Here is a 13,284-nt window from a genome sequence, read left to right as displayed (position 1 = left end):
GTAAGCTCTTCACCTCTATGAACACCAGTGCGCTGCACTTATCGTAATTGTGTAGATGTCCCTTGGTGAATGTAAAATATATATTTTATTTGTTTCGCAGCATTTCTATTATCATTTATACATTTAAAAAATTTTCTCATCTATTTATATTGAATACAATTAACTATTTATTAAACAGTCAAATTTCGGTCAAATTTTATCCATCAAGTGCCATTTCAGATTTTGTTGTAACATTATTGGGCAATGATGTCCCTTCTTAATGGACAAGATGGCTGAAACCAACACCATATTAAAAATAGGAACGTTGCCTAGTCAATTAACCAACTAGTAAATGTTGATTTGATCAATTGTTATTACTTACAGTAGCTTGAGCATTTACATTTTGGAGCAGAATAAAGTGTGTCAATCTGAAAATAGTGTGATATTTCTAATACATAGGAGAGTTAGAAGTATTATTATTCATTTTGGTAACACTCTACTGCGGTTTGTCACTTTTAGGGTACTGCTATAGGCCGTTTTTAGAGTGCACGTTTTCATTTGCACAAAGTGCAAAAACAAAAAACTTAAATTAACAGTGGCTCAGTTCTTTTTATTAATCAGTGTGAACAACATACGCGTTACATTGAGACATCATTCACAGTTTACATTATCCAAGTATTCAGACGTCCAAATGATCAAAATAAAACAAGAACTACTTTTCCTCTAACAATTCTTATCTATTTTCCAGGTAATATTAGGCATCCAGTGTGAGCTGCGAAGGCAGTTGAGGAGTTTCATCTCTCTGGACAGGTTGCCTCTGGTCTCTGAGCCTGTTGGCTCAACTTGCCACAGACCTACTCGGCCTCCTCCCTTTGGCTCCAGGCCCTCTCTCCTTGGCCCCAACATCCGATTTTCAGTCTCCCACGGCCGAGTCAGTGCAGAAGCCATAGGTGTGGCAAGCGAGGACAGCCGGCGCGTGGCAGCAATATTGAACGGCGCTGTTCACCTCAGTGGGCTTAGTTTCACTGTGCATGGCTGCGACACCCACCACTTCCTCCAGTCCCGGCCAATTGAAGAAGACCTCTCCCTGGGGTTAGGAGTTGGAGGCCGTATCCTGGAGAGCGGCGTGAATGTTAGCGTCTCTCAGATGAGCGCCACAGTGAACGGCAGGACTCGACGTTTTGCCGACATCACTCTTCAGCAGGGGCCGCTGTGTCTGTGTGTGCGCTACGGTGGGAACGAGGAGGAGGAAATGGCACGGGTGAGGGAGGAGGCAAGGAAGAGAGCAGTGGAGGGAGCATGGGAAAAGGAGAAAAAGAGGCTGGATTTAGGGGATGCGGGGAGCAGGGCGTGGACCGAGGCGGAGAAGCAGCAGCTGCTGTCCGGAGGACGCGTTCAGGGTTACGACGGCTACTACTCCTTGCCTATAGAACAGCAGCCGGAGCTGTCCGATTGCCCCTCCAACATCCACTTTATGACACTGAGCGAGGTGGGGGGCAGGTAACAGAGACACATGAGCAGCCCCCCACCCCACCAAAGACTGCCTGTTTCTACTCTGATTTGTTCTACTGTTTCTATACTGTATCAAAAAAGAAGACAACAAAGAAGAACAAGAAGAGAGATTGGGGGAAAAATGATTTCCAAATGCCTTTAATTGTGACAAAATGATGGTATTTTATTATTATCGTCCAGTTTCTCCGATTTCTAACAGTGGCACAAGCAGTGTGGTTTGGCTGTGGCTTTGCTTTTTGTATCCCGACTGGCCTGGAACTGACCGACTGACGGACGGACGGACTCACTGACTGACTGTTGGACAGACTGACTGATCATTTGCTGTTTCAACACTGTTCATCATTTTGAACACTCTGTTCAAACTCACTGAACTGTAGAGATGAAGACTTTAGGATTGCCAATGAATAATCCTCTTCATGACTCAAATCAAGAGCTCTCCAGTTGCCATTTGAGTTCCTACATGGTTTACCTCGGATATACTATCGTTTACATATTGTGTAAGAGAGGCCTTGTCGACTCTGACACTCCCCTTTAGAGAAGGGAACCTCCTGGGGTTTTCTGCCTCTGGTGTGCTCCAACAGTAGTTTGTATGAGTGTGTATACTAAAATCAAGAATGTACATAGCCAGTGCTTTCACACTGAAAAAAGTGCTCAACTGGAAATTCTGTTGTTCATAAGTAAGTGTCAGTATTGTTAATCAATAGAAAAAGTTACATTTTTGCAAAGAATTATACATGGCTATAGTAAATATTCTCGCTGAAAAATCTGACTTTATTGGGTTACAATGCTGATTAAAGTTATTATGTGTGAATTACCAGATTGCTCTCGGGGATTTCATAGGCATTGTTGCTTATTATTTCTCTGTCTCTGATCTCTCTCTCTCTCTCTCGCGCGTTTGTGCACCCGCGTCTTGTCTGTCTCTGTGCCTTCCCTCCACACATTTGTTGTGTCTTCTTTGTTCTTGTTTCTGGGAGTTTGTAACTTTCAAATCTGTGCTGTCATTATCACCCATCATTATGGCTCAAACTGAGATATGCATGAGAAACCTGTGTCTGTCAGAAAGGAAAAAGAAGAAGAAGAAGAGGAAGAAGAAGGAGGAGGACAGAGGGGAAAAAAAAGCACAGAGGAAAGGAAAAAGAAATGTGACAGCTGAGGCTCAGCGAGTGGGTGGTGAGTGCAGAAGGGGCAGGACCTGGAGTTGGCTGTGCCGTTCGCTACAGCTTGTCTCCTCTCATTAGGAAATGCCAATCAGACTACATGTGAACCACTTCCAAGCCTCTCCCATCCGAAAAAAGTTAAAAAAGAAAGTAAATAAGTTTGTTTTTCCTTTTTTTTTTTATATATTTTAATCAAGCTAACACTAATCCACCTCCCTATCCGTCTGCCTATCCCCCACTCGCCTCCCTCCCACTGTCACTCCACCATCTGCCCACCATTAATTGTTTGTGTTTCTCTCCTGGGCTGTGGATGACAGAGCCGCACAATGCATATGTTCTGACTGTGAGCAGGTGATATACCTTCCTGACTAGCACTTTGCTGATCGGTTGAGATGCACCTTCCCTTCTAAACCATATGCTCCGCTAGATACTGTCCAACCTCATCTCGCTAGTGAAAAGATGGAGGGTCCGGTTGCTAGGAGACAACTGTAGTGAAGAATGGTCTGGGCTGAATGGAGGCTCTTTTTCTCTTCTTTCCCTATCTCAGTCTGCTTTTTTTCAGACAGTAATGCCAATCAGATGAATGACAGCCCAACACACACACACACACACACACACACACACACACACACACACACACACACACACACACACACTATCTCTCTCTGTCTCTCTCTCTCTCTCTCTCTCTCTCTCTCTCTCTCCAGCAGTCAGCACTCTCTCCACTGAAATCAGTACTTCAATATGTCAAATTGAATTTTCGTTCCACATTATATGTCAGATGGAGGCTTGGGTGTGTATTGCTGTGTATGCGTGACCTCATTTAAAAGAGTTTATTTCGACCGATATCATTTATTTTCTTTGCCATTCACACAACTGAATTGCATTAAGAAAACAGAGCACAATATTTGTTGGCAGCTTATGGATGCAGTAATGGATATTAATGTTTCAGCAGTCAAACATTTTACACACATCCACTGGAAGTTGGAAGACACTCTGTGCTGCATATGCAGAAAGAGATTAAGAGATAGTGAGAACTGAGTCACTTCTATAGCCCAAAAGAGTTGAAGTTAACAAACAGGATGTTTGTTAACTTGTTTGTTTGTTAAAAATATCATTTACTTTACACAGCTTGCAAAATCCAAAAGTTTAACAAAGACAGTATTAATTTTTTTTTATATGATTAGGTAAAAGACAAACTCGAGGTTTGCTCCCTAACCTAAAGGTTGCCGAAGCTCCTTCTTGTTTCTGTTTTTCTGTCCCTGAGCAGGATGCAACTGTCGCTGCTGCTGGTGGTAAGGGTTGATGTGTGGCGATGACAGGCTATTACTGGGCATGTGTGCCTCAGTGTGTGTCTTTGCCCGTGTCTGAGCTGTGACAGGGTAGAGCAGAGGCATGGCAATTCCTTGTTCGGGCTTTTCAAAAGCTGCTATCAAGTTCTTGATTTTCCGGAAATATCGTTTCTGCACACCAGCCTTGGTCTGAAACACAAGAAACCAACAAAAAAAGGTCTTAGTGGAATTCAGCTTCATCTCCTCATCAAACCCTACAGTGGAAATGAGGAGTACAGGACAGGGCCGACTTGAAATAAGCTCCCATAGATACACCTTATAAAATATAGCATATATATATATATATATATATATATATATATATATATATATATATATATATATATATATATATATATATATATCAGTTACTAAAAGTAGAGGCACTAGGGTTGCATTTAAGACAACAACAGGACATGTATAAGTAAATAACATAATATACGGTAAAAAGCAAGTGAATCTACAATTACTGTAAAAACCACTATAGATCCAGATGGAACTCACACACAAGCTCAGTCCAGAAATGTTAAGACGCAGTTCCCTATGAAAGCATTTACACCCCTAGGCTTACTTTTTTCTTTTTTTCTTTTTTTTTTTTTAGTTTCATAAAGGAACAAAAAGCCTTTTATTTCGAGATTTATCTGTGATTTATCTAGCCCATCAAAAGTATCTCATTATCTAACATGACTAAGATAACAAAAGGACCAACGACAGAAATGCCCTGTGGCTCAGCCAAAATTAAAATATGGTGTTTAGGGTCTATGTGACTTAATTTGGCCTCAGGGAAAGTCAACTTTATCAAGGATCTTTGAGGGTTTTGGACCATTTCTAATTCTAAAACTGCATAAATTTTCCACTTTGCCCCAAACTGTCAATTTAACATTTAATCTCTCCATAATATTAAGCTTTTTTAAAAAAGAATACTTTTGTCAAGCAAGGACTTTAAAAAAGCATTATGCATTTTCATTCTCATCCATCAGTCATTCTGTGAGAAATGGTGAAACTCTTGTTCTTTAAATGCGTTTTAAAAACATTTAATCAAACGTACAGTGCTCTTCCCACTGCAGAGCACTCCGGCCACAAGCGTTACCTCTGTTCCCGAGAATATTTCATTAAAGTGATTGATATTGCACATGAATAATGTAAACTGTTATTGAGCTTGTAGTGAAATCCATGTAATTCGAGTCTTCTCCCTATCTGTTTGCTTGATGCTGTCAGTAAAAATGAGCGAGGGAGAAATGTAGTTACAACAGCATGTAGCTTAGTTGTCGAGAGGGAGACACAGCCTTCAGATGTTTCTATACGTTCACATCTCTGGCTGTTTGCCAAACCTCAGTGCTCAATTACATATCCCATCAGAAATGCTGTCAAATGCATTTCTAAGTTTCCCATCTCTGGAGTATGTGCTGACGCTGTGGCATCTTAAATTTGAGGTGGGGTTGGGTGTGGGGACTATCTCATAGGGTGTTATTGCTAAAGGAAAAGATATGCACCCATTTTTCAACGCTGTCACTCCTCAGAAAAACATGTTTGCCTCAAATTCACAACTTCCTGAATTAGGCTGGCATCGAAACAACCTCTAAAACTACAAAGAGCAAATCAAGTGCAGCTGTTCTTCTAATTCTCTAAAGTTTGGGGATGTGATAAGACACAGAATGCCGAGTAAAAGCCAGAAAAAAAAGATAAAAATGTCTTACTTCTGCAGCCCATGAACCTGCTTCATCCATGTGGAGTCTGTATGTGTAGACAAGTCCTTCGCACCTGCACAGACACACACACACACACACGTCTCAGTTTATCAGTTTAATTAAAATGTAATTTATTTTAAGAAAATATTTGTCCGCACATTATTGTTCTTATGGGACTCCTCATTTCATGTTAAAGAAATAAGCCACCATCTTGTTTCATTTCACTCAACACTCTGTTGGTTGTCTTTGTAATTTTATTTTCTTAAATGTGACAAGATCAATAATCTCCACAATAGAAGACAATAGGATTATGTGTTGATGTGATTATCACAGCAAAGGTGTAAAGAAGCAGGACAGCGAAAGAAGTTGTACAATGCTGTAATACTCACAGCACACACAGGCAGAAGACGCCTGGCACAGAATCACTGTTGCGGACTAGGTAGCACCCATCCCGGCCGTCCTGGGCCAGGCGCCGCTCCCCCTCCTCCTTGCCGATGGGTCCATGGTATACAGGCAGGTTTTCCATCACAGCTCCTCTGCAAATCCACTTTTAGTTCTGCTCCCAGATGCCAACTCTCCTCTTTCTCTCTTACTCACCTTCAACTTTTCACACTTTGGTCTTTACTGTAAATGCTCTAGACTGCAGGAAAGAGTAAGACAGCTGTCCAGTATTTCATTTGAAATGTGCTTCTTGCTGTTTTAAATGTCTGTTAAGGAGTCAGAGTTTGAGCCAGTGAGTTGTTTGAGCTCTGTCCCAGTTTCTTACCCAGAATGACTGCAGTTTTCTCACCTTCAACCTTTATGGGTTTGCTCTCAACCTTCCTCTTTCTCTACGCATGCATATAAAATGTGAGCTTGTGCACCTCAGGAAATGATTGTATTTTTTTGACAGGAAATAACTTCAAACATTTTAACTGAATATTTCCACAACAATAGTGAGCACAAGAGAGGGATGAAAAAGAAACTAATGCCTTTCTTTTCACACAGCAAAACGTATATTTCGCTCAAACTGAGACTGATGTTTCCAGCTCAGTTGCCTAGAGGGCTTGCTTTGTTTTCTTATTAACGCAAGTTTGCTTGCAGTGTCTTTTTCCATCACTGTTTCCATGAATAGTGATGGACATTTTGTTTTGCAAAAGTCAGTATTCAAATACAGAAAGTCAGAGTAAATACAGTAAATTACAGTTCAAAACTCCATTTCAGTAGCATAATAAATTAAATCAGTAGCTCTACCGAAAGCAAGTACCAAAAGCAAGTAGGTTTTAATTAATCTATACAGTTACGTAGTTTGCTGCAAACCTTTTTATAGATTTTTTTAGCATTTCGTCACTGTTTTCAAAGGTGTCAATAGCTGAAATACCCACAATTCACTAATACATAAAATCTGAACTCAGCTACACAATGAATGTATTTGTTTAGTTTGAAAAGGTCCCGGATAAAAATAAAAGGTAAAAATATCTGCAATGCATTTTATTTGATTTATTAGCAATTAAATATATATATATATATATATATATATATATATATATATATATATATATATATATATATATATATATATATATATATATATATATATATATATATATATATAAGCCATTAGTGTATATTGAATGTCAAATGTCAGATTAAAATTATATATACATAATTGTAATGATATTTGAATAAATATAAACACCAGCCATTTTATTAGGTATTGATGTACAATCTAATCTAATCCAATCCAATAAAGCAGCTCTGCCATGAATTCTACTTTTACAAAAATATAATTTTTCAGTTTTTGTGTTGAAACTGTCAGAAAGTTGATAATTGTAAAGGCCATAGTGTGTAGTGGAATACATTATAAGAGGTGGTTCTAAAATGTTGGCCACCTCAGTCATTTTAAATAGGATGGCCAAAACATTATCTCAGTCAACATCAACGTTAATACCACCCGGTGATTTTAATACTACAATATGATATGGGTTTTATAAAAATATTTTGAACCAATAAAAGCTGATGTATCATTATGGGTTGGCCACCTGTCCGCACATAAAGTGGTTAAAATCAGCTCCACATTTCCCAACAGTGATCTTTGACCCTTGTATTATTACTGTACATGTGTTGCCATAATTGGCATAATCAGTATTCATTAAAATTCATAGTTTTTTTAAGTGGAGTACTTTCAATAATGTGCTTGGTAAAATATTTGTAGTGGTACTTATATCACTTGAATTTTTCTTGTGTATTGAGTTTTTGTACTTCTACCATCTCTGCACCACATTTTGCTGTGTATGGGGCTGTGTAGCTGCAGACTGCTCAGAGGGGCCACACTGATTCTTGTTCTCCATTATATTACTAAGACCACCACTGTATAACAGGTCTCAGTCACGTCACTGATCCATCTTCTCATAAACATGTGTTAAGGACACTCAGACCTGCTCCATAGAGAAGTGAGGCATCAGCTATTGAAGCTGTGTGCATGAACATATTGTGGAGCAGCAACAAACTCATCCTGCAATCTGTCCCGTCAGTCAGGAAGTTCTGTCGTGTCAAACTACAGATTTGGTGATTAAAATATTTAATGATTGCTGCAGTGACATACTGCACAGGTTTTTTATCAAGTGTTTTAACATTACCTGTCATGTTGAGATGTTTATTATGCTGGGCTTTGATGCTCTTCATTCACACCATGATCACGACCAAGTGGAGTCCTTCAGACCAACAAGCACTCTGAGAAAGACCCTTCCTCAAGTTTGTGGACCTCTTTAATGCATTTGCTAAATATCTGTCTGTCTGTATACATTTTGAACTGCAGCCAACATGAGTTATAAGTCTGTGTCACAGCTCTCTTTCCCTCAGCGGAGAAAGATCATGAGCGGTGGGACTTCGGGGCTCCGTCTGGTAAGCAGCCAGTTCTACAGCACTTTAGCACCATCCAGTGGCAACAAATGGAGGATTAAAAGCCCCCCGTCTATCTGTACAGCAAGGAGTCCTAGGTAAGGACCTGAAGCCTTTAATGTGAATGGTGTATTCATTTTAGGTAGTCGTGGCATAGAAATCTGTAATTTTTACTATTTTGGTAGGAAGTTTGACACAGAAGAACGCAGCACACTGCTCATATCCTGACTGGAATGTACCATACTGACATTAGTATGATACGATGATATCTGGCCTTGTTACTTACAGTATTCATGTGAGGCAGTCTCAAAGATGGGGGGGGGGGGTTTCAATGTCCATCTGCCAGGCAAACAGTAATCCCACCACTGTCAATTCTGGGGGAGGGGGGGGGGGGTTATCAGTTACAGCTGTTGGAGGATAAGCTTGGGAAAAGAAACAGAGTTGTAAATGCAATGGGTGTCACAAAATTGGTGTGTGTGTGTGTGTGTGTGGAATTTGATCCAACAAATGCTTCATTTTTGAGAAAATGATATGAGGCAAGATAAGTGAATTTTTAGAAAATTCTTGTTTATTAACTATACACAGAAATGCAGTAATTCATATTTTTCATAAACTGATTTATAGAGGAATACAACAATGTTTCAAATTACACGAGTGCACGTATAATATCTCGGTCCCACAGAAGAACAATAATTAGAACTTCTGGTTAATAATGACTTTTGATTAGTTTTATTACAATATTTTAGTTTGGTTTGCCCTAAAAGCAAAATAAGAGTAATTACACATACACACATATTAGCTGGAGTCAGCTAGCAAAATATCACTTTCAGGTGCTGGTTTAGCTTTTAATTTCAAATGTTTCTTTTTAAATATCATTATATCATAGAAATTAGAAATACATTTTACCCAAAACAAAAAGTTATAATAATAATACAAAATAATACAATAATACAAAACAGAGCTAGCTACAAAGTTCAGACTTGAGCTAAACTGGTGTTTAGCTAACAGATACATTTATTTACTTTTTACCAGTAGTAATTTTAATTGTAAAATCAATTTTAATACTCCAGTATAATTAATACTTAATTTTGAGCTTTATCCTCCTGTGTTAACAAGGCAGTAGCTAAAACCTTAATGAAGAAACAAAAAATAAAAAACAATGTATTCTGCTGAAATGACGTTAGCTTAGCAGAAAGCTAAATGTTATCGTAGCCTGGATTCCCTACAGGTTTATAGACTTTATCCTGCACCCTTAAGCATTAATATACACAAAACTTACACAAAATCATTTGGCTTTTTGAAGGTTGTGGAAACAAACTGAATATGACAAAGATATACAATCACCTTTTAAACTTAGTGGATATTGACTTTTTTGTTAGCTGTACACATTACACATTTCACAGTAACAGAGAAATGCTACAACACTTTGAGTCACGTGAAAGGAATAAAACAGTAAAAGAGCAATAGCTCCCTTAGCACTTTTTTTGGTTTCCTGACACTATACAATATTTCACCACAAAATGTGGCGACTTGTAAATATAACAAATTGTGTCATAAATTTGTCAGCTTGTGGTTCAGTGTGTTTGTTGAGAGTGAGGAAAGACATTAAAGCAAAAAAACAAAAAGACGCATTGCAAGCTGTAGATTTGGGAGATAATCCATCAATACAATTAACCCCTTTAAAATTATCAAATTGTTCATATATGTCGCTACTACTGTCCACAGCAAGAGTCTAAAATAGTCTGTGAAGAAACACGCTGATTTTGAGTTTCATACTTTTTTACACAGTTTGGGCAATCAGCCTTTTCTTTTCTTTCCTTTTCTTTTCTTTTCTTTTCTCAGCTTCATCTTTTATAATTGGTTTTTAGATTTGCGGGGCAGTGAGATTTGGCTCAGACAGTTATCCTTTTCTCACATCCACGCTCAGTGGAGTTCAGGAGTCATTTGACATTTATTCTCTGGGGTGTAAAGTGAAGGGATGTCTCCCCTCTGAGAGCTGGCTAGACAGGACCGGAGGGCTCCACAATTGCCAGGTCTTTCAGGTCACTGAGTTTTCTGGACAGGGAGCTCAACCTTGTGCTGAAAGAGCCCCTCTTCTGGCTGTGAATTTCCCCACGGGCCTTCAAACCAGCGCAGAGGCCCTTGCAGAGGCTCCAGAAACGACCCCTGAAATGGTTCCCGATGAAGCAATACAGCACCGGGTTGATGGCTGAGTTAGAGAAGCCCAAGCAGAGGGTGATGGGGGTGAGGTTGTGGATGGTCCAGTTTACCCAGCAGCTGTCCAGCCAGCCCTCGCTCGAGAGTACATCCAAGAAGGTCACGCAGTAAAAGGGGAACCAGCAGAGGAAGAAGGCCAGAACCACTGCGGCTACTGTCCACAAAACCCGCTCCAGACCACGGCCCTCAAGAGGCTTGTTTGCGCTGCAGCTGGGGCTCCCACAGGGTGTGGGGGGTCTCTCTAAATTATTGCAGCTCTCCTGGGACTTCAGTAATTTAAAAGAGGGTATTTTTATATGGTGAGATGGATTCTGCATTCTCACCAGGCCTGTAGTAGTCAACAAATGTCTACCAATAGCGCAGTAGCAAAAAGAGATGACAAGCAGTGGCAAGAGGAAGGCCAGAACAATCTTCATCCAGGTGAGGGTCATATACCAGGCGTGATTTGGATATAAAATCACACAGGCCTCCACGCCAAGCGCCACAATGTAGTGTGTGTCCCTAATAGACAAGGTGGGGGCTGAGCAAGCACACGCCAGAACCCACACTGTGATGCATGTGAGTAGCGCACGTTTGGGGTCTCGTGTGCTCTGGGAGCGGAGCGGATGCACGATGGCCAGGTAGCGGTCCATGCTCATGCATGTAATGAAGAAAATAGATGCATAGAGGTTGAGGTTGTGGAGAGCACCGCAGATTTTGCAGGCAACCTGGCCAAAGGACCAGCTGTAGCCCCGGGAGTAGTAGACGGCCCATAGCGGGAGAGACAGCAGAAACAGCAGGTCGGACACACACAGGTTGAGCATGAAAGTGTTAGCCACAGTTCTCCTAGAGGCGCCGCCATGGGCCAACACACACACTGCCACGGCATTGGCGATGGTTCCGAAAACGCAAATAACACTGTAGATGGTGGGGATGACCGTGGTCATAGGTACAGGAGGCCAGTCTGTGCAGGGGGGAGCAGAGGGGGTCACAGAGGTGTTCAGATAACCCTCTGTTGCTGAATAGAGGAAGGAGGTGGAGTTGAAAAGGGAGAGCTTATTCGGGATTGCCATTGTAGAACTGAATGTACCCTTGTGTCCCACAATTTGACTTCCCTCCTTTCAGATTTCCGAGGTCGGCTGAAAACAAAACAAAACAGAAGAGCATTTAAAATTCATCTGCCTTTTAAGGATTCAAAAAACATCTCCTTACATGATAATATGTACTTGGCTCAAGTTTTTTCTAGCTGTCCTCCTTAATACACAATCCCAGCAATAATACATTACACCACTATTGCAGCATTGATGAAATACATATGAAGCTGTTAGGACAATATGGCTGCTTATCAAACTTCTCAGAAAAATCTATTTTTTATTAATAAAAGAAACATTTTTGTAAGAGTTACATTTAGAGGAGAAAAGTCTCAACTTCCCAGAAGCTGATTCTATTATGGTGCAGCGAACACCAGAGCAATAAGGAGCAATAAGTTATTAATTACAGACAAAACAGAAAGTATAAAAAAAAAAAAACTTTTCTCATGAAACATTTAACTTGTAAGAAGGCTGAGGTAGTGGTAGAATGGTTTGTATTAAATTAAATGTAACTTGATATAAAAAAAAAAAAAACCTGACTTGACTTAAAACATTCAAGATTTCATTTTACCTCAAGTGACTGAGTGTCCAGTCCAACCAGTCAAGTGGGCTTCACTGCTTCTTTTGGCTAAAGTCCATAATGTCTTGACAATTGCTCCTCAACCCCTCAAAGAGAAATCTGCACAGCTGAGTGGCCCAGACCACGTCATGCCCCCTGTTTTGTGTGTGTCCAGAAAACAGACTACAGGCTCTGAAAAAGCAGAGGTTGCGGGTCTTATAGCACAGCACCTCTTGATGATTGCACAACAAGGAAGTTGCACCACGTCAATCCCTCATCATTACCAAGGGGCTGGACTTACCTGGACACAAGCCAGCCTGCAGAGTGAGCAAATAAGCGAAGCTCGCTCTGTCTGGTTTTCATTCTATACCTCTTTTTTCCCCCTCTCCCAGTGTCTAGCAGAAAAGGCTAAAACTAAGAAAATCAAATCAAGATGTGTGTTACAGTAACAGCTGTGTCTTCACTGACTGCAGACATACAGCCACATGTCTTACCTGACCAGTAATGAATAGCGTGTTTGAGGGGTCAAATATAAAGGCCTAATTATTCCTCGGCCCTCTGACCCGGGGAAAAGAGGCTGCGTATTAATTAGCAAAACCTTGCACTTTGTGTTCTACTCATTCTGCCGGTGGTCAGATAAGCCATGGGAAATATTTACTCTGTCTCAACGGAAGTCAAGGCAGCCAGGGATAGAGAAGGGGGTGGGGGTGGAAGCACAGTGTGAAAGATGAATGAGGAGGAGGACGAGCACATACTGCAGGGAGTGAACAAGAAGATGAGAAGGAAAGAGGGAGAGAAAGCGGAGATTCCCTCCAGTGGTTTTCATTAAAGCCTCTGGTGAAAATTAATGAGGGATGCATGCAAAGCTCTGAGTCTGATTACGTCACCCCT

The 13,284-nt window shown here is 40.5% G+C and overlaps 3 protein-coding genes across 7 annotated transcripts in view; 1 reads left to right on the top strand and 2 right to left on the bottom strand.

Annotated features, from left to right (window-relative positions):
- Positions 1–2,305, top strand: part of tenm1 (teneurin transmembrane protein 1) — a 158,580-nt gene extending 156,275 nt beyond the window's left edge. For all 5 annotated transcript variants that reach the window (XM_067518552.1, XM_067518554.1, XM_067518553.1 and 2 more), the window contains one exon: positions 728–2,305. In XM_067518552.1, coding sequence (XP_067374653.1) covers positions 728–1,483 — 756 coding nt within the window. In that variant the 3' untranslated portion in view covers positions 1,484–2,305. The remainder of the gene's footprint in view (positions 1–727) is intronic.
- A 937-nt stretch (positions 2,306–3,242) lies between these two features.
- Positions 3,243–7,107, bottom strand: LOC137134096 (SH2 domain-containing protein 1A-like). The gene is made up of 3 exons (XM_067518555.1): positions 6,057–7,107; positions 5,677–5,740; positions 3,243–4,129 (listed from the first exon to the last, which is right to left on the bottom strand). Exons 1-3 carry the CDS (start codon positions 6,191–6,193, stop codon positions 3,863–3,865), a joined length of 468 nt encoding a protein of 155 aa, XP_067374656.1. The 5' UTR covers positions 6,194–7,107; the 3' UTR covers positions 3,243–3,862.
- Positions 7,108–9,093: 1,986 nt separating this feature from the next.
- On the bottom strand, positions 9,094–12,625 carry agtr2 (angiotensin II receptor, type 2). The gene is made up of 2 exons (XM_067519258.1): positions 12,406–12,625; positions 9,094–11,882 (listed from the first exon to the last, which is right to left on the bottom strand). Exon 2 carries the CDS (start codon positions 11,814–11,816, stop codon positions 10,548–10,550), a length of 1,269 nt encoding a protein of 422 aa, XP_067375359.1. The 5' UTR covers positions 11,817–11,882; positions 12,406–12,625; the 3' UTR covers positions 9,094–10,547.
- Between the last annotated feature and the right edge of the window lie 659 nt (positions 12,626–13,284).

This window comes from Channa argus, chromosome 10 (assembly GCF_033026475.1).
Source record: "Channa argus isolate prfri chromosome 10, Channa argus male v1.0, whole genome shotgun sequence".
In the NCBI taxonomy this organism is placed as follows: Eukaryota; Metazoa; Chordata; class Actinopteri; order Anabantiformes; family Channidae; genus Channa; species Channa argus.
The sequence above is the reverse complement of the archived record's forward strand: the minus strand, read 5'-3'. Positions and strand labels throughout refer to the sequence as shown.